This window comes from Papio anubis, chromosome 16 (genome assembly GCF_008728515.1).
Source record: "Papio anubis isolate 15944 chromosome 16, Panubis1.0, whole genome shotgun sequence".
In the NCBI taxonomy this organism is placed as follows: Eukaryota; Metazoa; Chordata; class Mammalia; order Primates; family Cercopithecidae; genus Papio; species Papio anubis.
This window is the reverse complement of record NC_044991.1, coordinates 57,252,393-57,279,443: the sequence shown is the minus strand read 5'-3', so window position 1 is coordinate 57,279,443 and position 27,051 is coordinate 57,252,393. Positions and strand designations below refer to the sequence as shown.

Below are 27,051 nucleotides of genomic sequence, written 5' to 3'. Positions count from 1 at the left end.
CTCCCCCGCCGCCTGCCTCTCCACACCACTGGAAAGCCCCTATTGCCCCAAGCCCAGGTGCCTGCCCCCTCCTCACTCCCACTCTCCCACTTCCCCTTCCCCCCACCCCCCACCCCCCACAGCCCCCAGGTAGGACCCCGGGTCCTCTCTGAGGTCCTTAGGTCGGGACAGTCTCCTCTGGCGCTTGCGGCTCCATGGCTCAAGGGCGCCACCTGAAGGCTGCGAGAAAGAATCTGACGAGCCCCCTCCCCCTTTTCTCTGCAATTTTTTCTCTGTGGGACAGTGGAGTGCCCCGCCCAAGAGGGGTGTTCTCTTGGGGGCATAGCCAATGGCCAAACACACCCTCACCCTCCAAGGCCCAGTTGTGGGGCCTCTTCTCCTGGAACCCCTCCCTGGGCACACACACCCACTCATCCCAGGGGCCCCTCCATCTGGGCTCTCCTTTTGCCTGCACTGTTTGCTTTGATCTCTGACGGTCGTGATTTTGTTTAAGGGTCAGCCTCCTCCATCGGATTAGCAGCTCCTGGAGAACAGGACCCGTGTCTGATCGCCTAGAACGACCTAGGTGGGTGTGGGTGAACAGGCTGTGAATAGGAGTGACTTTCACTTACTTCCTTTACAGGGCTGGGCTGGAGTTAAGATGAGTCGAGTGAAGTGCCTAGAGTACCAAATTCAAGGAGACATTTCCTCTTTGGATAACACACGCCAGCCCCAGAGAAAGCTTTGGTCTGAATCGTGCAGGTTCAGGGAAGACACGGTGACCAGCTGAATCGTGTGGCCTGGGGTAGTACTTCTGGCCTCTGAGCCTGTGTCCACTTCTGTCCATGAGGAACGGGAATGTGCAGCCTTCAAGGGCTGTGGGAGGGCCAGCAGAAGTGGGCCATGTGGAAGGACAGGCAAATGAGAATGCCATGTCCTCCTCGGCCACCTCATGAGCGGAGCCTAACCTGTCCTCCTCCAAAGTTCTGTGCAGTCCTCACCAACCAGGAGACTGGAAGTCACCCTGGATGATGGATGCCTGTGCCTTCAAGACCAGCATAGCCTAGCCCTGGGCAGGTCCACCAGGGCTGGGAAGGCCTCCGTTTCCTCCCAGTCTGGCAGAGGCCTGGCCTGTTGTTAGAGACTTCAAAGGGATGCTAGCCCTGGCACCACACTCTTGTTCAAATCCCAGCTCCACCCCCACAGCTGGGTGCCCTGGTGTAAAGGACTCCCCTCCTGGAGCTCGGTTTCCTCCTCTGTGAAATGGATGTGGGAAGCTTTATGGGAATGAGATGAGATACCTCCCTTAAAGCACTCACTGTTCCTTCCCTCAGTCATGCGCTGTCCAACCTCAGCCTTTGCGCTGGCTGTTCCTTCTGCCTGGGCTGTTTTTCTTTCTGATATTTCCCGCCCTCACCCCCTTCCCTCACTTCCTTCAAGTCTTTGCTCAAATGCCACCTTCTCAGAGACACCATTCCAGGCCCTCCTTTCAAAAATAGCAGTGCCCCAGCACTCTTTACTCCCTCACTCTGAATTTTTCTCTACAGCATTTACCAACTGACATTAGTTTCTGTCTGCTTATTGCCACCTCCACTAAAAAGTAAGTGCCAAGAGAAGAGGGTTTTTGCCTGTTTCCCTCCCTGCAGTATCCCCAGACACTAGAAAAGGGGCTACCACCTGGGAAGCTCTGGATAAGTGCTCATTTGAATAAAGAACAGAGAAAATGGGCAAATATTATACACTAGTCAGCTAGGTAGACTCCATCCCTACACTCAAATAGCTCATATTCTAGTGGGAGAAAAGGATAAGTAAATGTAACATTGCAGTTATAGTAAGTGCTACAAAATAAAAGTATACAGTGCAAGCCTCAAACAAGGATGCCAACCTAGTCTTGGGGATAGGAATGGCTTCCTGTAAAAGTGTGGGTTGAGCTGAGATCAGAAGGATGAGTAGAAGGCAGCCAGGTAAAGAGGGGAGGAAAGAGAAGTCCAGCAGAGGGCCTAGCATAGGCGAAGAACTTGGGGTAGAAGGAAGTGTGTGATGAGTTTGAGAGCTGAAGGAGACCCGTGTGGTTGTCATGGAGGGCTCGATAAGGAACGTGGTAGGAGACGAGCCTGGAATTACCAGGCCAGGTCACTGCAGAGCCTTGCAGGTGAAGGAATTTGTTCTTTATCCTCAGAGCAGTGGAGAGCCTCACTGATGAATATAAGTAAAGGATTAACAAAACCTTTTCCTCTTTTGCATAAGAATTTGACCTTTGGAAGCTCTGTTTCCTAGAAACAGATAAACATATGTCTGCTATGTTACTAAGCAACATTGCTTCTGATAAAAATGACCCCTGAGGAGGAGGCTAGAATGATCCATGTGGCAACAGATTAGAATTGGAGATACCAGAATGAACTCATGTTTAGCTTAATATAGATGCAGATGATTACATATAGAAAGTTATATATATATATACACACACGCACACACACACACGGGCTAGTATACACACATATATTTCCTTACTGTCAGGCGAGAGGGCTTAGAAGCAATGATACTCCATAGCAACGAGCACACGTAGCACTGAAATTTGGTTTCTAATACCATTCTCCAATAAAAGGATCCAAGGCTCCTTGGAGAAGTTGCTGTTTATAGGACTTGGGCAGGAAATACTACAAGATGAGCTTGGAGCATCTGATAGTGCCAGAAAGTAAAGAAATGCTACACACACACACTCTACACACACACTACACATACCTACTACACACACAATTCCAATAATAATAACTAATACACTCTACACTACACAATACACTACAATACACACACTCTGGCACACCACAGCACACCACAATACCAATAATTCACACACACCACCACATGTAAATAACACACTACAATACCAATACTCACAACACACACACTCTACACATACCTACTACAATAATAATAATTCAATAACAGCCACTACTACCACACACCTCTACATCTACTACACACACACCACACACACACCACACACGTGCCACACACACTACACACACACTCTACACATACCTACTACACATACACACCACACACACTACACAACACAAACTATACACACACAATACACACACCACACACACTACACCACACCACACACACTACACCACACCACACACACTACACCACACCACACACACACTTTACACACACACTACACACCCACACACTACACACACTACACACATGCCACACACACACTCTATACACACACTACACACATTACACAACACACTACACACTACACACACCACACACATACCACACGCACACACCACATGCACACACCACACGCACCACACACACACACCACACACACTACACACACACATCACATACATACACTACACACACACACACCACACACTACACACACACCCCACACACATACACACACACCACACATACACACACACACAAATGGTGGGGGTAGGAGCTAACTGAAAGAGCTCCCAATGGCCAAAGCTGGAAAAATTTAAGTGACAAAATAAATAAGGTAATATTGGATTGTAACAAAAAGTATGGAAATAAATATCTCCGAGTCCATACCGATAAAAATAACTGAACAAACAGGTGGAAAAGATAAATCTCCCATGCAGAATTCCAAATTCTGTAGGTAGATAACTCAGTCCTCGACTAGGGGAACTATAACTCCCCATTTTGAAAGTGTGAGTTGCACATCATGATTCCCTTTCCAAGAGTGTTTTATGGAAAGCGCTGGGGTGGCGGGGCAGGGGTAGGGCGGTGTGAAGTAACTTTACAGTGGAGAAACTGACAAACCTGATGACCTCAGCCAGGTGATGAAAGTCAACTCCAACAGTCAAATCAGGTACCCTGGATATGATGTGGCACAAATGGCACTTTACCTCTGTTGTCTTCCGCCCCAAAACCCATAGCTGTAATCTAATCATCAGATAAACATCAGACAAATCCCAATGAAGAAAATTCTACAAAACATCTGACTAGTTCTCCTCAAAAGGTCATCAAAACAAGGAAAGTCTGAGAAATTGTCACAAACAATAGGAACCTAAAAAGACATAACAACTCAATGTAGTTGGTACCCTTGATGGGGCACTGGAAAAGAAAAAGAAAATTATGCAAAAACTACAGAAATCTAAATAAGTATGGACTTCAGCTAATAACAGTGTATCAGTATTGGTTAATTGTAACAAATATATCATACTCATGTAAGATGTTAACAGTAGGGGAAAGTGGGTATGGGGTTGATATCCTTTGGATGTTTGTCTCCTCCAAGTCTCATGTTGAAATTTGATCCCCAGTGGTGGACTTTGGGCCTGGTGGGAGATGTTTGAATCATGGCTCTGTGCCATCTCCACGGTAATAAGTGAGTTCTCACTCTGTTCGTTCACTAGAGAACTGATTGTTAAAACAAGAGCCTGGCACCTTCCTCCCCTCTCCCTCTTGCTCCCTCTCTTGCCATGTGATGTCTGCCCCCCTTCTCTTTCTGCCATGATTGGAAGCTTCCTGAAGTCCTTACCAGAATCAGGTGCTAATGCCATGCTTCTTGTACAAGCCCACAAAACCATGAACCAAATATTAATAAACCTCTTTTCTTTATAAATTACCCAGCCTCAGATATTCATCTCTTCTCCTTCCCTCTTTCTCCTCCTTCTTCTTGTTCTTTCTTCTTCTTTTCTCTTCTTCTTCCTCTTCCTCTTCTTCTTCTTCTCCTTCTCCTTCTTCCTCTTCCTCTTCTTCCTCTTCCTCTTCCTCTTCTCCAACTCCTTCTTCTTCAGAGATGGGGCCTCATTCTGCCACCCAGGCTGGAGTGCACTGGCACTATCATAACTTACTGCAGCTTCGAACTCCCAGGCTTAAACGATCCTTCTACCTCAGCCTCCTAAGTAACTGGGACTAGGTGTGCACAACCAAACCCGGCTAATTTTTTTCTTTTTCTTTTTTTTTTTTTTTGGTAGAGACAGTCTCACTATGCTGTCCAGGCTGGTTTTGAACTCCTGGGCTCAAGCAATTGTTCCTCCTCAGTCTCCCAAAGTGCTGGAATTACAGGCATGAGCCACTGTGCTCTGCCTAGGTGTTCTTTTATAGCAACACAAAATAGACTAAGAACAGCGATATATGGGAACTCTCTGTATCATCTTCCCATTTTTGCTGTAAATCTAAAACTGTTCTAAAAAAAATAAGTTGCTGTTGATGATGCTTTTAAATACCCCTGAGAGATAACTTGCATCTGGGCTGGAGGGAACTATAAATACCTGGTGGGAAGTCATACTTTTGGCATCCTGAGCATAGTGATTCATGTAACTGGACAGGTCCAAAGACATTGGCTCCTGTGGGACATGAAACTTTTAAGTCAGGATCGTTCCTGCACCCACCTGATGGGGATTTCATCTGGCATCTGAGTGGTACTGCTCTGACGGAAGAAGCAAAGATTCCTGCCAAGAAGAGCACTGAGTGCTGTGCTAGCAAGTGAAAGTTCTTGTGCTATATCCTTCAGAGTAGGTCAATGCCAAGTGTGGTCATTTGCTGAACCTGAGTGTGTAGCTGAACCTAAGAAGACTCCCTTGTGGACATGGCAGTGGGTGACAAGTGAGGGAGTGATGTGAGTAGATTTGTACTGTGAAAACATTCTCCCTCTGGCTACTCCCAGGTGCAAGGGGACAAGAGAGAAAACAGATCATGTGAGAGATTATCATGGTCATGTTGGCACACAGAAAGTCCTCAACCAGATAGCTGTAATTATGTATCTGTGGAGATGTGTGATCTGTGCGAGACAGAATGAGGACTTCCTATAGGAACATTAAGAGCATCACTCAGTCTGCAATGTTCCAAAAGGTAGTGGTATATAACATAATTTTAGGTGTTAAGTAAATAAAGATGTTTTGATTATCTATCACTGCATAACAAACCACCCCAAAACAGCAGCTTAAAAGAAAATTAGTATTTATTTGCTCACAGTTTTGCAGTTTGGGCTGCTCTCAGCTGAAACAGCTCCGCTCTTGTCTGTATGGTGTCAGCTGGGGTGGCACAAACAGCTGGGAGCTGGCTCAGACTTGACTGTGTGTCTATGGGCTTGGTTCTCACTGTCAGCTGGGTTTTTTCATTCTCTTCTACGTGATCTCTCCATGTAGCTAGCATAGGCTTCCTTACATAATGGTGGTCTCAAGGTAGTCAGAGTTCTTACATGGCAGGCAACTTTCCCCAGAGCACAAAAGAAAAAGCTGCTGGACCATCTTAAAACTGAGGCTTGGAAATGGCCTGGCATTGCTTTTGCTGCATTCTGTTGCTGAGTGCAGGTCATGGGCCAGCCTAGATTCAAGGGGAGGGGTCTACATAAGGATATGAATACCAGGAGGCATGTGTCATTGGGAGCAACTAGAGTAACAGTTCCCCATCATCTATACTACATTTATCTCTGTATCTATATACACACATATCTATACATGTGTATTTATTTCAATGGCTAAGTGTTTATTTTAAATTGTTTTAGAAAATATATAACTAGCTCATGAAACCAAAGATATCATGGGTGATATTGACTAGAGTAAGGGCAGAAATATGAGTCCATATGAAGTTGATGCATTAAAGTCTGCTGGTTTCCTCCAGTATTCACTCACTCTTTCTTCCACCGTAATAGAAGCTTTGATCAGTACTGGGTACAGTGCACCAGAAGAAGGATTTCATTTCCCAGCCTTCCTTACAGCTAGGTATGGCCAAGTGGATGGTAGGCCATTAGGATATGAGAGGAGGTAGTGTGGGAAAAATGCATGAAGTCTCCTGAAAGGAAAGGAGTGTGCCCTCCTACTCTCTTTTTGTCCTTCCTGCTGCCAGGATGCAGAACTGATGGCTGGAACTTGAGCAACCATCTTGGGTCATGAGGTGGATGCCTATTAGGTTGGAAGAGCAACAAAATTGAAGGAACCTGGATCACAGATGACTAGTTGGAAACACTAGGATGGGATAGTTCCTCTTTTGTGGGTGAGAGAAAGAAACATCTGTTTTGTATAAGCTACTATTACTTGGGATTTTCTATCACTCAGAAGAACTAAGTTAATCAAAGTAGAATCAGGCTGGACATGGTGGCTCACCCCTGTAATCCCAGCACTTTGGGAGGCCAAGACAGGTGGATCACCCAAGGTCAGGAGCTTCAGACCAGCCTGGCCAACATGGTGAAACCCTGTCTCTACTAAAAATACAAAAATTAGCTGGGCGTGGTGGCATGCACTGGTAGTCCCAGCTGCTCATGTGGCTGTGGCAGGAGAATCGTTTAAACCTGGGAGGTGGAGGTTGTAGTGAGCTGAGATTGCGCCATTGCACTCCAGCCTGGGCGACAAGAGCAAAACTCAGTCCCAAAAAAAAAAAAAAAAAAGCAGAGTAAGTAGGCAAAAACTGAACAGGTATATGAATAGCTGAAGATTGAGAAATACAGATGCAATCTGATCCCCTGTGTCCCAGGTAAGAAATCTCTGAAGCCAACCGGTAGTGTGTCCAGGAGGATGATGGGAAAGAAGTAATAACCGAAGGGAGACTAAGGTTTTCCTAGGTGAAGGCAGTGAGTGGAGCAAGGAAAAGTTCCTGGAAAAGGAAACAACACTGAAGCCCAGAGATGAAGTAATAGTAGCGAATTATTTGTGTGTTTATTTTATTTGACAAACACTCATATAACCCTTCCCCTATGCGAGGCACATGTTTTTACAAATATTAACTCACGCAATCATCTTAACCACCTGATCATGTGGATATTATTATTGTCCCCGTTTTAAGATGAGGAAATCAAGGCACAGAATGGCTAATAACTCTGTGTCCAAGGTTACACAACTGGTATCTCACGTTTGGGGATTCAAAACCAGAACTCAGTTCAGTGCTTGTAACCACTCCGCTGGCTTTCATTGCAATTTTCAAAGCACTCACAAAATTCTTAAGAGGCTGTTACCATCATCTCCATTTTCACATTTGGGAAATTTGAGTGCCAAGGAGAAAGGAGATTACCTTACTACTATACTAAGGAAGGAAAATTCCAGTCAGACCCAAGGGCCCCTGACTTCAGGTTGATTTGGGGACCTTAGACCTAAAGTCCTGGGGCTGATCAGCCCCTTGCCTAGTCACCCATACCCCACTGTTTTCACCTTTCTGTCAGAATCTGGCTGGGATCTGGTGTTTGGGTTTGTTTATTTATATCATGTTTACCCCTGGCACGAGCCTGGCTCATCTGGCTTTCCTGGAGCTCTAATGCTTTCATGGAATGGCCTTGATATCATGGTAACGGGACATAGTTCAGGAATTTCAGGAAATTAATTGGTGGTCATGCTCCAGGCCCTGGAAGGAGTGTCCACATTCACACTCACACGTACACAAATCTTCCACCGGCCTGGCTGGCATTCCTTCCCTTTCTACCTGGTCTGGATGGATCTCCCAGCCTTGGGAGATAAAAATCCTGAGTGTCGTGTTCTCGCTCTGCTGTGGAAAGAGTAAGCGGGGAGGCAAGGAAAAAGAGAAATCAAGACCCATATTCCTAGTTTCACCAAGAGTGAGTGCCCCTACTTAGCAGCTCCTTAGGGGCAGAGGTCCTATTGTCTCTCCTCCATGTGCCAGCACAGGGCCTAGCACACTGGGAGTGCTGGGTTAGGTAGATTCCAAGCCACTCCCCTGGGAGAGGGTGGGCCCAGGGAGAAAGGAGGTTGTTTGATGGAGCACCTTCTGTGTGGCAGTCCCCGCACTTGGTCCCTCTGCACTCTGACAGATTGGAACCTGGAGTTTATTCACCATGGGAGGAAATGGGGGCTCAGATCAATCAGGCTACCTGCCTCAGAGTCGCACCCAAGCCTAGCTGAGGCCAAGGGATGCTCTTCTCTCTGTCCTATTCTGCTTCACCAGAGTCTCCACCATCTCACCAGGGTCAAGGGCTGCCCTCCATACAATAGAAAATGGCAGGATGGTGTCCTAGATACACCGGCATGAGACAGGTGTGCATAGAACACAGGTGCAGAGCAGAGGCGAGAATACCCGTGTCCAGAACACTCCAGACAGATACGCACACGATAGATAGGTGCGGAAGGGGGTGCAGGGTGCTGATGTGTACAAGGCACATATGGATAGGACACTGTTTTTGTCCCTTTTTGCTGCTATAACAAAATACCTGAGATTGGATAATTTATAAAGAACATGGCTAGGTGCTGTGGCTCATGCCCGTAACCCCAGTGCTTTGGGAGGCCAAGGCAGGAGCATTGCTTGAGCCTAGGAATTTGAGAGCTGCCTGGGAAACATAGAGAGACCCCATCTCTACAAATAAATAAATAAATTAGCCAGGCATAATGGTGCACACCTATAGTCCCGGCTACTTGGGAGGCTAAGGAGGAAGGATCTCTTGAACCCAGGCTTTTGAGGCTGTAGTGAGCTGTGATCATACCACTGTACTCCAGCCTGGGTGACAGAGACCTTGTCTCAAAAAAAAAAAAAAAAAAAAAACCCCAGAAATTTGGAGGCTGGAACATCCACAATCAAGACACCAACACTGGCATCTGATAAAGGCGGCTCTGTTTCCCAGATGGTGCCTCATTGCTGTGTCCTCACACAGCAGAAGACAGAAAGGCAAGAAAGCGCTCCCTTCAGCCTGGTGCCTTTTTATATGGGTGCTAATTCCATTGATGAGGTCAGAGCCCTCATGAATTGCCTCCCAAAGACCACACTTCTTAATACTGTTGCATTGTGGATTAGGTTTCAACATCAGTTTTGGAAGGGACACCAACATTCAAACCATAGCAAATGTGTTGTAAGTTGAGTTCCCTCAGAAGTAGGCCCAAGACAAGAATTTGAGTGCAAGTGGTTTATTTGGAAAGTCATCCCAGGAAGCCCAGCAGAGGAATGGGAAGTGAGAGCAAGAAGGAAGTGCATCCAATACACTACAGGTGCATTCGTGAGTCCCTGACTGCCATGAGCAACTGGGGCTTAGTCCTATTGGACTGAGTACTGTTCCACCTGAGATCTGAGGCCACAGGGCTCTCACTATTTATCCACCAGCACCTGTTTGTCATTGCTGGGGGCTATTCCTGCACTTCTAGACTGTCCTCTGCACATGTCAAGCATGTTCCTTAAGCAGAGTAAGACCTGCTTGCAGTAGGAAGCCATAGGCACACATGGAGAAGGTAAGTGTTGAGGGAATATGGGTGGGGCCCACAGCATTTGCTAGAAGACACAGAGAACAGGGCATGTGTGTTCAGGACCCAAAAGGACACAGTACAGGGCATTGGCAGAAGACAGATGATTGGATTACTGGCCTTGCTTGTCTAGGCCAAAGGAAGAGCCTGCTGAAAGTGGGTAAGGAGCTACAGAGAGATGGTAATGGGCCTCCTGAGCCAACTGGTGCTCTGTCCCCATGCCCCCTCTGGTTAGAGTGACTGCATGTGCTTGTGTGGTAGGAAAGGCAGGTTGAAGGGTTCAGGGGCTCTAAGGGTGCAGACACTTCTCTCTGCTAGACCTCCACCTCATTCGTATTTCACAAAGGGGATGAGCGCTCATGTGCCCAGAATAGGAGGGGAGGCAGCCCAAAAGGATGGAAGAGCCCTGGACTAGGAGTTGGACACAAAGGCAGAGCTAAATGACATCTCTGAGCCCACTTGCCCCATCTGAGGAATGGGAATAACTCCACCCTCTTGTCTCAAGGCAGATTACCTACCACGCTTGCATCTTGTTTTCCCTGTCTGCATAGTGAGGGTCACAGAAGTCCTCTCTCTCCTATGGACTTCACAGAGAGCTATTGTAAGGAGCAGATACAGTCATGAAAAAGAAAACACTTGAAAGAGGGTAAAACACTTAAATGCATAGGTGGGGGGATTATGGAAAAGGCTTGGAAGGGGAAATTAGGGGACTTGGCTTCTGCTCTAGCTCTGTGCTATATTGTTAATAAAGACACTCAAAATAATCGTGATTTCAATAAAAAGAACGTATTTCTCTCTCATAGAAAAGTCTACTTGGCAGCTAAGGCTGACATGCTGGTTCGCCAACCACGAGAGACCTGGGCTCCTTCTGCACTGTTGCTCGGCCACCTTGCACCTTGCTGCTCCAGCTCCAGCCCTTGTCACACACATTGCATCAGCAGAAGGAGGATGTGGGGAAGTAGGAGGCACCTTCTTCCTTCTTCTTAAGAGACATTGAACCTTAACCTAGAAATTGAACTCATCACCTCCATTTGTATCCTATTGGCCAGGATTTAATCATGTGACACACTTACCTGCAAATAAGTCTGAGAAATGCAGTCTTTTCCCATGTGTGAAAGGAAGAAGGGATATTGAGGGATAGCCTGCAATTTTTGTCATATCCACTGACTTGCCTCATTTATGTATTTTATATGAATATAAAATTATATTTTATATAAAATTATATATATATGTTTGTTTATTTTGAGACCAAGTCTTGCTCTGTTGCCCAGTGTTAGGTGCAGTGGCTTGATCTTGGCTCACTGCAACCTCTGCTTCCTGGGTTCAAGCAATTCTCCTGCCTCAGCCTACCGAGTAGCTGGAATTACAGGCGCACACCACCATACCTGGCTAATTTTTGTGTTTTTAGTAGAGGTGGGGTTTCACCATATAGCCCAGGCTGGTCTCAAACTCCTGGGCTCAAGCAATCCACCTGCCTCAGTCTCCCAAAGTGCTGGGATTACAGGTGTAAGCCACCATGCCTAGCCAAATTGTATATACATTTATATAAAATTATATTTATATAAAATACATAAGCCCACTTCCCATATAAGTATATTATATACATATAATTTATATATGTAAAATGTATATATATAAAATACATGAGCCCACTTGCCATATATGTGTGTGTGTGTGTGTGTGTGTGTGTGTGTGTGTGTATGCACCAGGCTTGTGGTATAAAGTAAGATTTTGAACCAGCTGATTGCGAAGGGACCCTCTTACTTGCTGGGCCACAAGCCCTGAGAGGTCTTTCTTGCTCACCACTGTACTCGAAGCATGCATTGCGGAGTCTGGCACAGGGAATCCATAGTAGTATTGGCTGCCCATGGATGATGAATGGCTGGCCATTCTGGCTTTCGTATTTGCTAGTGACATTTTTCCCCACTCAGGGTTTTAAGTTCTTTCCCTTTGCAGGCCTCCTGGCTCCGCCTCCCATCTTCTTCATGTGCCAATCCTTTCTGAGCCCATGAAGTAAAATGTGCTCTGAGCCAGAATCCTAAGAGTGGGATTAAAAATAAATGAAAATGCATCCAAACAAGTTAACCACAAGAAATGGCTTGCCAGGGTAATTAGGCGTCAGCGCTGGAGGCCAAAGACAGAGCGCCAGACTCTAACCGCCAAGAGCTCCTGTCAGCACCACTACTGTGCAGGGCAGAGAACACCCTAGGCCTGGCCTGAGCCCTTGCTTGAGTCTCCACCACTTCGAGACAACAGGCAAGACCCTCCCCACAAAGATGAGGGAGGATGGGTCCTAACTCCAGTTCTGTCACTTATTGGCTGAAGTGATCCTAGGGAAATCCACGCCTCTCTGAGCCTCAGTTTTCACATCTGTAGTAAGTTGTGAGTAATAGGATCATTGTCTACGTAATGCAGATAATGATGGTACCAACCTCGTAGGCAGAGGTCCCCAAACTTTCTCAATTCATGACACCCTTAGCATCTTAGTAATTTTTCAGTGTACCAGGTGCCCCAGAAGGTGTAGCTGTTGTTTATCAGGTAGTTAGCTTCAAACAACATAATAATAGTTGTTGGCATATTATCTGACAGATGTCATTGTGTTTCCCTCAAAATTTTCAATACGTTGTAGTGCCTCTGTGAGTTTTCTGTCGTGCCTCAGGGTGCCTCAGTGCACAGTTTTGAAACTGCGGTCATCAGGTTTTAAAGATGAAATGAGGTTATGCATGTCAAGGACTTAGTGTGATGCCTGGTCTGGAGTAGATCAATAATGCTGGTTGTCCTAAATCATCCTTCAAGTCTTATCCTGAGATCACTTTCTCTCTCGCTCCTTGTGTGTCTCCTCCAACTGCCACAATGACATCTGTCTGATACCGAGCCAACAATACTTCCGGCCTCCCGCTCTTGCCACCTCATGGTTTCCACTTCTGACCCTCCCTCTGGGCACCTCCGGGCCTGTGTCCCCACTTCCACGCAGTGCCGTCTTCTGGCATAGAATCGTCAGTCTCACTTCTTCATCCCTCCCTCAGTCCACACACTTGCCATGATCTCTTTGTAGTGACACATACATCCTTGCCCCTTAGCTTTGGGCTTGACCATGTGACTAACTTTGCCCAATGGCACATGGCAAAAGCAACAATAGGACAGTTCTGAGCCTAAGCCTTAAGAGGCTTCCCATGGTTCCACTTGCTCTCTTCTCCTTTGCCAAGTAAATGTGCCCCAGCCGTCCTGTGATTCCAGGAGGAGGATAAGAGATCTGTGGAGTTGACTCAGAGCCGCAGATCTGCAAACATGAGCAATAATAAATGATTGTTGTTTGAAATGTGGAGTTTTAGAGAGGTCTGGTACACAGTGTTCTTGTGATAATCCAACCTCTCAATCTGTGGCAAATTCAACATGTCTGAGAAGATCTGATTGGATCATTTGGTCATCACCCAAAATGCAGCTCCTCAAAAACCAGTCACTCATGAGCCAGTGATCTTTCTCCTGTCCAGTCTGTAGATGGCTGCTTTGGGCTGGGGCACTCATCTCTGCTCCAGGCGGTTGTCCCATGATTATAGGGCATGTGACATAAAGCCTGGTGGCCTATTTGGAGGAATCATCTCTGGCCTGTTGTGTTCAAGGGGTGTGAATGTGGCAGGCAGGAGTTTCTCTGATTCTCTTGCGTTCTGAAAAGTGACAGCTGAACTAGGAGAAATAGCACATAAGATTTGTCTGCGTGTGGCACTCAGAATGATTCTCAAGCTGTAAACGCCAGCATATAAGAAATGTGACATTCCTTACAACTCGATGTAGTAACTATTTTGAGCCTCATTATGCCTAACAGGGAAAGGATGAGGCCCGAGTTCACACAGACAGTTTGGCAGAGCTGGAGTTGGAACCCAGATATCCTGGCTCCTTATTACAGTATCCCTTTTCCTGCCCAGTCAGTCTTACACTTGGAAGGAACTCCAGGTCCCATCTCCAAGCCAGTAGAGCCCCTACTCCAGTCTCTGATCATCTGGGCTATGCTTCTGTCCTCCACTGACTGAGTGCCCACTGCTTGGAAGAATTCTAAACAACACCTTCCTCCGACTGAATCCCAGTCTGCTTCCCTTTGTCCTGTACTCACTGTATATATATATATATATACAGCTACTGCTGTAGTGATGCAGGTGAACCCGAAAATTAGGGCTCAGTCAGGAAAGGTTCTTGGCTTCATAAAGGAAAGAATTCAAGAGTGAGCCAACAAAGTAAAGTGAAAGCAAAGCAAGTTTATTAGAGCAACAGAGTACGGGAAAATAACTGCTCCATAGACAGAGCAGGGCTACCCCATCAGCATGGTAGCATTCGTGGATTGCTGGCTGACTATATGAATAACTACTTTTTATTATATGCTAAATAAGGGGTGGATTATTCACAAATTTTCAAGAAAAGGGGTGGAGTATTCCCCAAACTAGCGGTTCCTCCCCTTTTAAACCATATAAGGTAAGTTTCAGGCATTGTCATGGCATTTGTAAACTGTCATGGCACTGGTGGGAGTGTCTTTTAGCATGCTAATGAATTATAATTAACATTCCATGAGGAATGAGGGCAACTAGAGGTTGCTTTCATTGCCATCTCGATTTTAGTTGGTTTTGGCTGCCTACTTCATGGCATCCTGTTTGAACAGATCCTGTTTTAATCAGTGGAGTTGTGACTGGGATTGTAACCAGTGCTTGGAGAACAAGTACTGCTGATCTCCTACCTCACTAGCTCTGTCTTCTGGTGCTACAATAAATATACCGTCTTTTCTCTTTAATTTATAAACATTTACTGTAATTTTAAGTTCTATAAATTCTATTGTATTCTTTTTCAAATCCGCCTTTTAAAAAAGTGTCTCTTTTGGCCGGGCGCAGTGGCTCACACCTGTGATCCCAGCACTTTGGGAGGCTGAAGCAGGTGGATCACTTGAGGTCAGGAGTTCGAGATCAGCCTGGCCAACATGGTGAAACCCCATCTGTGCTAAAAATACAAAAATTAATTGGGTGTGGTGGCAGGTGCCTATAATTCCAGCTACTCAAGGGGCTGAGGCAGGAGAATTGCTTGAACCTGGGAGGCAGAGGCTGCAGTGAGCCAAGATTGCACCATTGCACTCCGGCCTGGGTAACAAGAGTGAAACTCCTTCTCAAAAAAAAAAGAAAAAAGGTGTCTCTTTTTTTGTATGATTTTGATTCCTTCTTGTATGCCTCTTATTCTTTTCAAAATACTTTTCTTTTGAGACAGGGTGGAGCGCAATGGTGCAATCAAAGCTCACTACAGCCTCGACTTCTTGGGCTCAAGCAATCCTTCTGACTCAGCCTCCTGAGAAGCTGGTACTACAGGCATGTGCCACCACACCTGGATAATTATTTTATTTTATTTTTTTAAGATATGGGGTTTTGCTATGTTGCCCAGGCTGGTCTCAAACTCCTGGCCTCAAGCAGTCCTCCTGTGTTGGCCTCTCAAAGTGTTCAGATTACAGGTGTGAGCCACCATACCTGGCCTCAAAATACTTTTAATTATCTTCATCTGAAGTTCTTGGGGGAAGGGGATGAACGGTGTCTGTTGACTCTCATTTATGGTGAATGGCTTCCATGTGTGTTTTGTCTTTTAGATTATGAGTTCATCTTCAGGGGAGCTCTATCTGAGGATATTTTGTGTAGCCAGATTGAGGGCAAGTTTCCACAAACTGGGCTGACTTTGTTTTGCCAGTCAAGTCATTTCACTTCTTTTGGTTCTTCTAATTCTTGGTTTGGAGTTTCTAGTGCATGTGAGTAGGGTAAATTTATATATATATAAATTTGCAATCTCGGTTCACTGCAACCGCCTCCTCCTGGGTTCAAGAAATTCTCCTGCTCCAGCCTCCTGAGTAGCTGGAATTACAGGTGCCCACCACCACACCTAGCTAATTTTTGTATTTTTAGTAGATACGGGGTTTCACCATGTTGGCCAGGCTGGTCTCGAACTCCTGGCCTCAGGTGATCCGCCTGTCTCAGCCTCCCAAAGTGCTGGGATTGCAGGTGTGAGCCACCACTCCTGCCCAATAAATTTATATTTTAAAAGACCTATGTGAGAATAGATTCTACTTATTTTCATCATAGCATTAATTTGTTTCCAGTGACTACTAGGATGTCAGCTCCAGGAAAGCAGGGCCTTTATTTCTCTGATTTTGGTTGATAACCCCAGTGTCTAGAGCAGAACTTGGAACACAGTAGACATTCAATAAGTGTTTGGTGAAAGACAGAATTGAATACCTGCTTCACAGTGTGATGATGTCAGTAGCATTTGAACCAGAGCAACTCCAACTTGAATAGGGGCTGGGTAAAATGAGGCTGAGACCCACTGGGCTGCATTCCCAGATGGTTAAGCCATTCTAAGTCACAGGATGAGATCAGCACAACATACAGGCCGTGAAGACCTTGCTGATAAAACAATTGCAGTAAAGAAGCCCGCTAAATCTCACCAAAACCAAGACGGCCACAAGAATGACCTCTGGTCATCCTCACTGCTACACTCCCACCAGCACCATGACAGGTTACAGATGCCATGGCAACATCAGGAAGTTACCCTACATGGTCTAAAAAGGGGAGACATGAATATTCTACGCCTTGTTTAGCATATAATCAAGAAATAACCATAAAAATGGGCAACCAGCAGCCCTCAAGGCTGCTCTATCTATGGAGTAGCCATTCTTTTATTCCTTTACTTTCCTAATAAACTTGCTTTCATTTTACTGTATGGACACCCCTTGAATTCTTTCTTGCAGGAGGTCCAAGAACCCTCCCTTGGGGTCTGGGCCGGGATCCCTTTCCTGTAACGATGGGGAGAATAAATGGTGTGTCAGGACTGTGTTTGCCTGCAAGTAGCAGAGTGTCCCATTAGAAATGGGGTCTTTTGTCTCATACAGATGCTGTTGCTGATTCGGGGGTGCAATGATATCTAATGGCTCTGTGATTTTCTTGGGCTTTGTCTTATGGTTGCAAGATAGTTACTGTAGCTCCAGACATCACATCCACATTCAAGGCAGAGGGAAAAGGGAAAAAATAGGAGTAAAAGGGAAGCAGCAGTGACATTTTCCCTTTTATTAGGAAGGTAAAAGTTTTTTCTGGAAGCCTAACAGCAAATTGCTGCTTTGATCTCATTTGCCGGAAATGGGTCCCATGGGGATTCCAGAAACAAGGGAACTTGGAAAGTGAGCTTTTCCCTTTATCTAGACTCTATAGATACGTAAATGAGGACAGGGACTTGAGATACCGGTGGAGGTATATGCCAAATGAGACATATACATACTTTACATGTAAAGCACAAAGCAAACCCTTAGAAAAGAGTGCCTACTTGCCTAATAACCATTATTGTTGCCATTTAAAGCTTTGCAGTCTCTGTGATCCTGTTGGCATCACATATTCTTCGCTTCTGGAACCAGCAGGCACCAAGGTACTTGGACCCCTAATGGTCTCCCTCCCTTCCTCCTTGTTCTGTTCAGAGCACTAAAGCCTTTAAAAAAAAAAAAAAAAAAAGCCAAATTACATTTTTCAATGTGAGCTACTTCCTGCTCTCATTAACTCCATCTTCTATGATTTGGCCAGAACCTGCTGCCAGTCTGAAGGAGTTGGGGGAATGTACAAGTCAAAGATCCCTCAGGCACAGAACCAGGTCAGTGTCAAGGTCACTCCCAAGGACACAGAGATGAAAACAGCGGAAGAGCCCAGCCCGAGTCTTGGGGAGACCCTGGAGTGGCTGAGAAAGGAGCTGGTAAGGTTTTGCATTTCTTTTCCTTGATTCCCCGACCACGTATTTTCCAAGGATCTCTAGTTTTCCCTCCCAGATCCCCCGTGGGGCCAAGGCTGCAGGCTACGGTATGGACCCTGCAGTCTCCCCTCTGGGACCTGCCACACAATGCACAATTGTGATCTCAGGTGCGGGGATAAGTAGGTCATGGCCTACATAGGAGGCGCTGGGTGTGGTGCTGGCCAGACTGGTTTTAGAAAGACACTGAGTCCTCGGTGTGTGCCCAGCTCTGCTGCTGTGTGGCTCTAGCAGGGACCTTACCTCTTTGAGCCTCAGTTTCCTTACCAAAAAATGGGAATAACACTCCTACCAATATCGTATGGGGTATTGTAAGGATTCACTGAAGAGATGCTTGTAATCCTCTTAACAAATACTTGGCACATTGATGTTGGCTATTATAATCCTGGCCCAGATGGACATGCGCACACCCAATGTCTTAGCCTGGGTCCTCTAGAAAGCAGAGGCTTGGACAAGGATTGAGAAACCAGCACTTTATTTGGAAGTACAAGCCCAGGGTGGTGATAGGGAGGAACATAGGGTGTGGCAGCAGAGGCCAATGCTATGCCAGGCAATTACGCCAGACATTGTATTACCAAGCAGCCTACGGCTTCAGAAGGCGCCTCAAGGAGGCCCAGTGGGTGTCTCAGCAGCTGAGATGTTCTGCAGGGGTTGAAGGAGGAACTGCACATTGGGGGAGAGAGAACGAGAGGAAATTCATCTGCCCAGCAGATTCCTGTCTCTCATTTCCCATTGGCAAGGGCCTCCCCCATGGAGCACTAACTCTCCTGAACCTGTGTTATGTTACTTGGTCCCGCGGTTGCTGCTCAGGAACCTTTCATTACGGTATTTTCTCCAAGTCCGGAAAAAGAGGGGTGCCCCCAAGTGTGTGGGGACACCTGCCAGGAGAGAGGAGGCAGTTCAGGAAACCTCAGAAGAGGTTTGTTTCTCTACACACCCACTTCTCATTCTGGGGAGAGACAGGATTGTCCGAAAATGACCTTTCTGGGTTGCCAGGCAACAGGCCAGCTGGGACCCAACCCTTTCATCACCCCAGAGGAAGGGCTGACCCGGTAGGGCTTCTCATGGGACCAGGGGATTCCAGCAGCAGGGACTGCAGCTTCCCACAGTCAGCAGGCATCCAGCGCTGGGCAGCTGTCTTCCTCATGCTCCCTGAAACTGTGGATGCCTGGGTGCCTCAATATCACCTCCGTGCTGGGAACCCCACTGTGGTCTTACAGTCACATACTCAGAAATGGTGCTGAAGGTTGGACAAAAATATGTGCAGGAGGAAAACCCTAAAATTGAGAAAACACAGAGTGAATGTTTTCTGAGGAAAAAATGGGCCCAGGACCACTCGCTCTGCAGCCTGAGTTGTCCCAGTGTTCTGAGGGAGGCCAGCTACACCTTTGCTTCACGTCTTTCCTTTTTTTTTTTTTTTTTTTTTTGAGACAGAGCCTCACTCTGTCACCCAGGCTGGAGTGTGCAGCGGCACGATCTTGACTCACTACAACCTCTGCCTCCTGGGTTCAAGCGATTCCCCTGCCTCGGCCTCCCCAGTAGCTGGGATTACAGGCGCATCCACCATGGTTGGTTAATTTTTTTGTAGTTTTAGTAGAGACCAGGTTTCACCATGTTGGCCAGGCTGATCTCGAACTCCTGACCTCAGGCAATCTACCCACCTCAGCCTCTCAAAGTGCTGGGATTACAGATGTGAGCCACTGTGCCCGGCCTCAAGTCTCTCTTTCTAGCTACCTATTCTCTTGGCAGTGTTACTCATGCTTGGGTAGAGGATGCAGACTTGGTCTTCTCACTTGTAATCAGCTTGTCACAAAAATGAAAACACTATTTTTAGTGGGGAAATAATGTTCATAAGTATCTCTTGCAAAGAGAGACAGAGAAAGAGAGAGGCTGAGAATCTGTATATCTAACCATGTGTTGCCCTGACCAGCTTCGAAAGGAAAAACGGAAGCATTTGCGGTGGTTGCCTCTGGGGAAGGATGCTTGAGTTAGGGATAAAGTAAGGTGGGTGGGAGAGACTTTTAAATATATGTCCTTTTGTAGCTTTGCAGTTTTCTATCATGTGTGAAGGATTACTTAGTCAGAAAATAGAATGTTAGCATTTTTAAAGAGAAAGCAAATTTTGGGAGCTGAGTTGGGAGGATCGCATGAGCCCAGGAGTCTGAGACCAACCTGGGCAACAGGGCAAGACCCTGCCTCTACAAAAAGTACAAAATTTAGCCAGGCGTGGTGGTGTGCACCTGGAGTCCCAGCTACTCGGGAGGCTGAGGTGGGAGCATCAGTTGAGCCCAGGAGCTCAAGGCTGCAGTGAGCCGTTATCGCCCCACTGCACTACAGCCTGGGCAACAGAGTGAGACCCCACCTCAAAAATAAATAAATAAATAAATAAATAAATAAACAGAAAGAAAAAGAGGGAAAATGTATGGGAAAAAATTCCCAGGGAAAAATCGGAGAAAGAAAGGAGATGGCTGAAGATGATAGTATAGTTGTAGTACAGCAGTTCTGAAACTTTTGGGTCTTCGGACCCCTTTATGCCCAGAAAATTAAGGCTACCAAAAAGCTTTCGTTTATGTGAGTTATATAGAACAATACTGACTGAATTAGAAGCCAAAGCTGAGACATTTTAATATATTTACTAATGCATTCTAAAATAATAACAAACTCATAATATGTTAATAAAACATTACTCATTCAAAATCACTGTATTTTTCAAAGCAAATATTTAGTGGGAAGAGTAGCCCCATTTTACATTGTTGCAAATTGCTTTAATGTCTGTCTTAATAGAACACAGCTGGATTCTCATAGCGGCTCCTGCATTCAATCTGTTGAGATATTACATGTCATTAGCTTCTGGAAAGCTCCACGGTATGCTCATAAGAAAAATGAAAGCAAAAAAAGGAAAATAATATCTTAGTATTGTAATCAAAGTAGTTTTGACCTCGCTGACCCCTTGAAAGGATTTTCCCATGGGCAAATTCATTCAGTCCTCATGAAAGCCTTGAAAAGTAAGCAATTTGCTTTCTGCTTTGCAGAGCAAGAAACTGAGGCATTGGTGGATATGGCTTCTGTGAGGTTGTGCGAATCACAAGTGGGCTTGTCTCTGATGAGACAGAGAGGGAAGGGGCTTGATGGGGAAACATCCAGGGCTCCGCGCATCCCTTCACAGGCTCCTTCTCTCTCCTAGTCTGAGATGCAGATTCAAGACCAGAGGCTCCTGCTCACACTGAGGCATCTTCACAGTGTCCTGGAGGAGCTGCGTGCTGACAGCGCCCACTGGGAGGACACCAGGTCCAGCGGAGGGACATCCCCCATCAGAGCTCGAGCAGGCTCTGAAGGCAGGGGCTGCCAGCCTGTTTGCTCAAGGGGTCTGGCCCAGCTCCTCCGAGGGGAAGAGAGCAGACGAAGCTCTCTCCCTTAACTGGACAGAGAAGACACTGCGCTTTAACACTCTCACCATTAGTCTAACCTTTCACTGTGATGTTTTAGGGGCAGAGTGTTGGAATGGGAATCAGAAAGCCAGGGCTCTGGGTTCACTTCTGCCATCATCTGCTGTGCGTCCCTGGATCTGTCACTCAACTTCTCTGTGTCTCTGGTTCCTTTTCTGTCACTTGGGATTTCTTGGTGAGGCACACATAAGGTATTGGATATGAACACACTTTTCAACTGAAAACACAAATGTGCTCTAGTGCTCTGGCAAGCACCATGGCAGTAACCCTATCCTTGGAAATTTCTCACAAGGCAATTGTTAAAACAAATAACTAGATGTGCAGTAATGTTTACCAAGTGTTGCCATGGTGAAAATTCCAAACCCTGTGTAGTGACTTAGTGGCTGTTTTCTGTCTTCCCAGGAAGCCTTCCCATTCCCCTTCATCTGATAACATATCAAGCCCTGTAAACACCCTGGCCATAAGCACGGGTATATTACCAGGCCTGGCCAATGATATAATTCATGGTTGCCCTAAAAAGATGATTGGCCCAATGGATGGGCATGTGAACCAACAGAGCCAATTACCGACCTTCCCTGAGATTGCTACCCGGATGCTCTTTCTATTACACTTAGAAGACTGAGGCTGCTGGTGGCCATGTTCCTACCAGGTAAAGAAGAACTGTCTGCAGTAGGAAGGAAAGAGGCTAATCTCCAAAGAGAAGTAGAGAGAGGGCCACACAGCAGTTGGACCGAGAGGAAGAGCGCTGGCTCTTTTTGGTCCCTGGTTTTAGGTCCTAGTTTTGTGAGTTACTCCTGCATTCTTTCCAGCGACCAAAGCCAGTCAATTTCACCCCCCACCACAGCCACACACATCAATTTGTTTTTGGTTAAGCTGATTTGAGCAGTTTCCCTTATTTGCAGCTAGAATGGTCCTGAGGAATACGATCCAGATGTTCAAAGAATCGCAGAGGAGAAATCAATAGGGAAATGGCATTCCATTCAATGAGGCTTTGTGACAACAATGTCCGTAACAGCAGGCAACAAGGCTTGTGACACAGCAGAGACACTCAGTTGTGTGGGGTGCTGCAGTCATAACTGAAAAATTACATCTGCCTATAAGAAAGACTAAAACAGAAAATGTGAAAATAAAAAAGTCATGGTGTTAAGATGGTCTGATGATTAGTAGGCCTTTTTGTTTTTGAAAATCTACCTGTGTGTTGCTAGAACATTGTTTTTATGGCTTTGAAAAAGTAAATCGATTGCATGTAGAGGCCGAGTGGAGAGGGTGCATTCTAAGTATAATGCTTGTAGTCAGATCCACCTGTGATTTTTATATTTGATAATATAAATGATAGCTGCTCTGTGATGCTGGGGCTGGGTTCCTGCAAACCACCTTTTGGTGTTACCAGCTGCTCCCTGTTAGAGTTTATTAGGCTTTGCCGATATACAGGGTGGAGTTAGACTACAAGTCTAGAGGAGAGAAAAGGGTCTTGCTCCTTCTTCTTGTTTCCCTGTGGGCCTCCTGTTCTTATGAGCATCTCCCAGCAATGTTTCTTCACTACAGGCAGCAGTTCCTTCATGAAGCACCAGACTTCTCCAGGATCCCAGTTCCAGACTCCCTGGGCCCCTTCCAGGAGCTCAGAGACATCAGCTTCAGATGCCAGTCCCTCTTCCCTTGAAGTGTGGGTCCCTGCCTTACCTACCTGGCCCTTCCCTGAGCTCAGCGACACCAGCCCCAGCTGAGCTGAGTTCCTTTCTCAGATATCTGAATTTAAGCTCCAGGGAATTCCTCCTCTAAGTTTTAAAGTTTTGATAGTTTCTGCCTCTTTGTTCCCTCAGCCCTGGAGATGGCAGATGCTTCCTGCAATTTCTACCTTAAAGTTCTTTTTATAACCTTTCAGTCACCCAGTTAACAACTTTATACCTAGTTAGCAATTCTTTATATTAAATTTTCTGTGTTAAAATAACTGGTGTGGTTTCTGTCTCCTACCTGTCCCAGACTGACACAGCTTTTTGCTGTTATTACCAATTGCCACTGTAACTGGTTACACTGGAAAGGCTAATGAATGGCACCTTATTATTGCTGCATGATTATGTTCTGACTTGTGAAACTATGACTGTTACAAATGGACAAGCTGACTAGCCACTGTCATCCTGACAGATATCTGCCTGGCCATGCAAAGTAGAAATGACATTGGTCTCCCATGCCCAGTGCTAATCACTATCACCCTCTGTCTCTCCCTGCTTTCCACATTTGGGCCCAAAGACCAAAAAGCCCTGCCAACCCCTCCATCTACAATCTGGGAAAATAGACCTAGAGCCCCGGAACCTGCCCTTCTGGTGGGATATTTGTTGTTCTCCAAGACCCTACATTCGGAACCAATGTTCACTTCCTGATCCTATGTCAGAGAAAGCCAAGGCTGAGCCCAGATGCTGGACAAAGAGTTGGGATGGAAATGACATCTTCAGCGTTGGTCCTGGAGGGCTGGGTTGGAAATCATGGCCATGCAGGACAGTGAGCAGCAGAGGGAGCATGTGGATCTTGGTCTCAGGAAAATCGAGGGCTTTCTCTGTTAAGGCAGCAAAAACAGGACTGCACACCTAAGTCTGGCATCCAGGATGAGGAGAGGAGGGGACAGAGATGGAAAAAGGATTCATGAGGTCAGAAACTAAAAATTTAGGAGCAAGAAGAACAGTTCAAGATGTGAAACCTAGAGTGGGTCAGGGCGGCAAGGCAGGGCTTACTTATACTGTGACTGATTAGAAATGATCTAATCTCTCACACCTTTACATGAGAGCCAGCTTCCATCCACTCCTTACGGAGCCCATGTGTTGTGGCGTATAGTGGTGTGTAACAAATTGCCTCCAAACTTAAACACAGCAATCCCTTTATTATTGCAACAGCCATTTATTATTGTTGTAAATTATGTTTTTCATAGTTCTGGGCTCAGCTGAGTGGTTCTTGGCTTTGGGTCTCTCAAATGATTGCAGTCAGGTGGTATCTCAAAGGCTGATTTGTTCCCCTCTGGCAGGTGATGCTGGCCTTAGCTGAGGCTGTCAGCTGGAATGCCTATACATGACCCTCCAGGTGGCCAGTCTTCCTCATAGCATTGTGTCAAGGGTTGGGCTCTACTTTCTGGTCTTTCTGCATCTTTTCAGGTCCACTCCCACTGCTAAAGATTTTACTCTCCTGCTATTTCTTTAAGTCGCAGTTTATAGCGAGGGAATCTGATTGGTCAGCTTAACTTTTGACACCCATCATCATACATAGGTAATTAAAAGGGAAGACTTTGACATCAGGCTGCCTGGGTTTGAATACCAGATCTGCATCTTATCAGCTCTCTAACCTTGGGCATACAACATAAGTTTTCTATGCTTTAGTTTGTTCTTCTATAAAGTGGGGATAATAGAAATTACCGCATAGGACTATTCAGCAAATGCAATGAGTCAACATGTTCCTGGCACATAAGCAGTGCTCAGTAAATCTTAGCAATTATTATTAATAATGACAGCTACTATTTTATTTTATTTTATTTTATTTTATTTTATTTTACTCTTAAGTTCCAGGATACAAGTACAGAACGTGTAGGTTTGTTACATAGGTATACCTGTGCCATGGTGGTGTACTGCACCTATCAACCCGTCATCTAGGTTTTGAGCCCCGTGTGCATTAGCTATTTGTGCTAATACTCTCCTTCCCCTTGCCCCCCACCACCGACTGGCTCCAGTGTGTGTTGTTCCCCTCCCTGCGCCCATGTGTTCTCATTGTTTAACTCCCAGTTACGAATGAGAACATGCAGTGTTTGGTTTTCTGTTCCTGTGTTAGTTCGCTGAGGATGATGGCTTCTAGCTTCATCCATGACCCTGCAAAGGACATGATCTCATTTGATTTTCTGGCTGCATAGCACTCCACTGTGTATATGTACCACATTTTCTTTATCCAGTCTATCACTGATGTGCATTTGGGTTGGTTCCATGTCTTTGCTATTGTAAATAGTGCCGCAATAGATGACTACCTTTACCTTTTTTTTTTTTTCTTTGACACGGAGTTTTGCTCTTGTTGCCCAGGCTGGTATGCAATGGCATGATCTCAGCTCACCACAACCACTACCGCCTATGTTCAAGCGATTCTCCTGCATCTGCCTCCCAAGTAGCTAGAATCACAGGCATGCGCCACCACGCCTAGCTAATATTGTATTTTTAGTAGAGACAGGGTTTCTCCATGTTGGTCAGACTGGTCTCAAATTCCTGACCTCAGGTGATCTGCCCGCCTTGGCCTCCCAAAGTGCTGGGATTACAGGCGTGAGCCACTGCACCTGTCCGATAGCTACCATTTTTAAAGTCAGGATAGTTTAGTGATTATAAATACAGCCTGGAGCCTCATTGCCTGTGTTCAAATCCCAGCTCTACAATATACTGATTGTGTGCCCTTGGGCAAGTCATTAAACTCTCTATGCCTTGGTTTTATCATCTATAGAATGGGGATAATAGTATTGCCTATCTCCTGGGGTTTTTGTGAGGAATAAATGAGTTAATACATGGAAAACACAACAGTGCTTGTCATCTAACAACTATGTGTCATGTAAGCTATTCATCATCATTATCAATCATCTGCCCTAACTACCAGCACCACACAAGGCATTGTAAAGATCTTATTGCACTAAACACACTCAACATCTCTGCAAGGGTGATATTAAAACTCCATTTTATGGATGAAAGAACTGAAGTTTAGTTGAGCTAAGTTGCCCAAGAAAAAGCACAATGAGTAAATGGCAGTAGTGGCACTGAATCTCAGGTCTATCTCCTGCCTAAGCAGAGCTCTTACTATGATATGATGTTGCTCTTCTGATCAGCCACAGTGGGGGAGGGGTGCCATGAAGAGAAGAAGCAGTGATGTCAGGCTCATAGGATCCCTGCTCCCTCCTCTGGCAGGGTCTGGTGAAAGACAATCTCTAATGTGTGTGAAGGCAACTCTAGGACAATACCTCTGTTATCTCTCTAGTAAGTAAGCAGACACAGAATCTGGCGACCCCAATAATGCACACCCATCCCTGTCCCAGCATATCTTGAGCCCCAGTTCTGTCCTGTCTCTGCCACTCTGCTTTGTTTTGCCCAAACCCTCCCCAGGTCATGGGGACAGCTCCTGTTTCACTGGGCTGAGGTCAGTCTCACTGGACCAAAATCAAGGTGTTGGTCAGACTACTCCCTGCTGACTCCAACAGAGAATTCCTTCCTCGCCTCTTCCAGTTTCTCATGGCTGCTGGTAGTCCTTGACTTAGGCTGCATAACTTCAGTTTCTGTCTCTGTCTTCTCATAGCTTTTTGCTCTGTGAGTGTTAAATCTCCCTCAATCTACCTCTTATAAGGAATCACATAATTGTATTTATTGCACCTGGATAACACAGGATAATCTCTGCATGTCAAGATTCTTAATCACATCTCTAAAGACTTTCACCTGCCTTTCTTTCCCTATAAGGTAACATATAAGGATTAGGATGTGGAGGCCATTTTTCAGTTTACCACAATAGGTGATCAACAGAAGGGAATTTCCCTCTCATTGCTTCTGGAAAGCATTCTCTGGCCAATGTGCAGGGCTAAGCAGAATCTCACATAGCTGCAGATTACCTTGGTGGCTGTCAGAAGAGTTTATCTTTGTTGAACACCTACAATGCACAGGCAT

General features: G+C 45.8%; 1 protein-coding gene across 2 annotated transcripts; it reads left to right on the top strand.

Moving 5' to 3' along the window:
- Window positions 1-17,675: 17,675 nt before the first annotated feature.
- C16H20orf202 (chromosome 16 C20orf202 homolog) lies at window positions 17,676-24,876 on the top strand. 2 transcript variants are annotated; one of them, XR_002515164.2, is made up of 3 exons: window positions 17,676-17,891; window positions 21,130-21,582; window positions 22,294-24,876. XR_002515164.2 is itself a non-coding variant. In XM_021921171.2 (2 exons), the coding sequence occupies exons 1-2, from the start codon at window positions 17,757-17,759 to the stop codon at window positions 21,361-21,363; spliced, it is 369 nt and encodes a 122-aa protein (XP_021776863.1). In that variant the 5' UTR covers window positions 17,676-17,756; the 3' UTR covers window positions 21,364-22,538. The 2 variants fall into 2 exon arrangements, 1 of the variants encoding a protein (XP_021776863.1); XM_021921171.2 differs by having other exon boundaries at window positions 21,130-22,538.
- The last annotated feature ends 2,175 nt before the right edge of the window (window positions 24,877-27,051 follow it).

Excerpts from the sequence above, each read along its gene's own strand:
- C16H20orf202 (XM_021921171.2), top strand. The coding sequence starts at position 17,757 with ATGTACAAGTCAAAGATCCCTCAGGCACAGAACCAGGTCAGTGTCAAG. Across the intron at positions 17,892-21,129 it reads AGTGGCTGAGAAAGGAGCTG|TCTGAGATGCAGATTCAAGA; the intron begins GTAAGGTTTTGC and ends TCTCTCTCCTAG.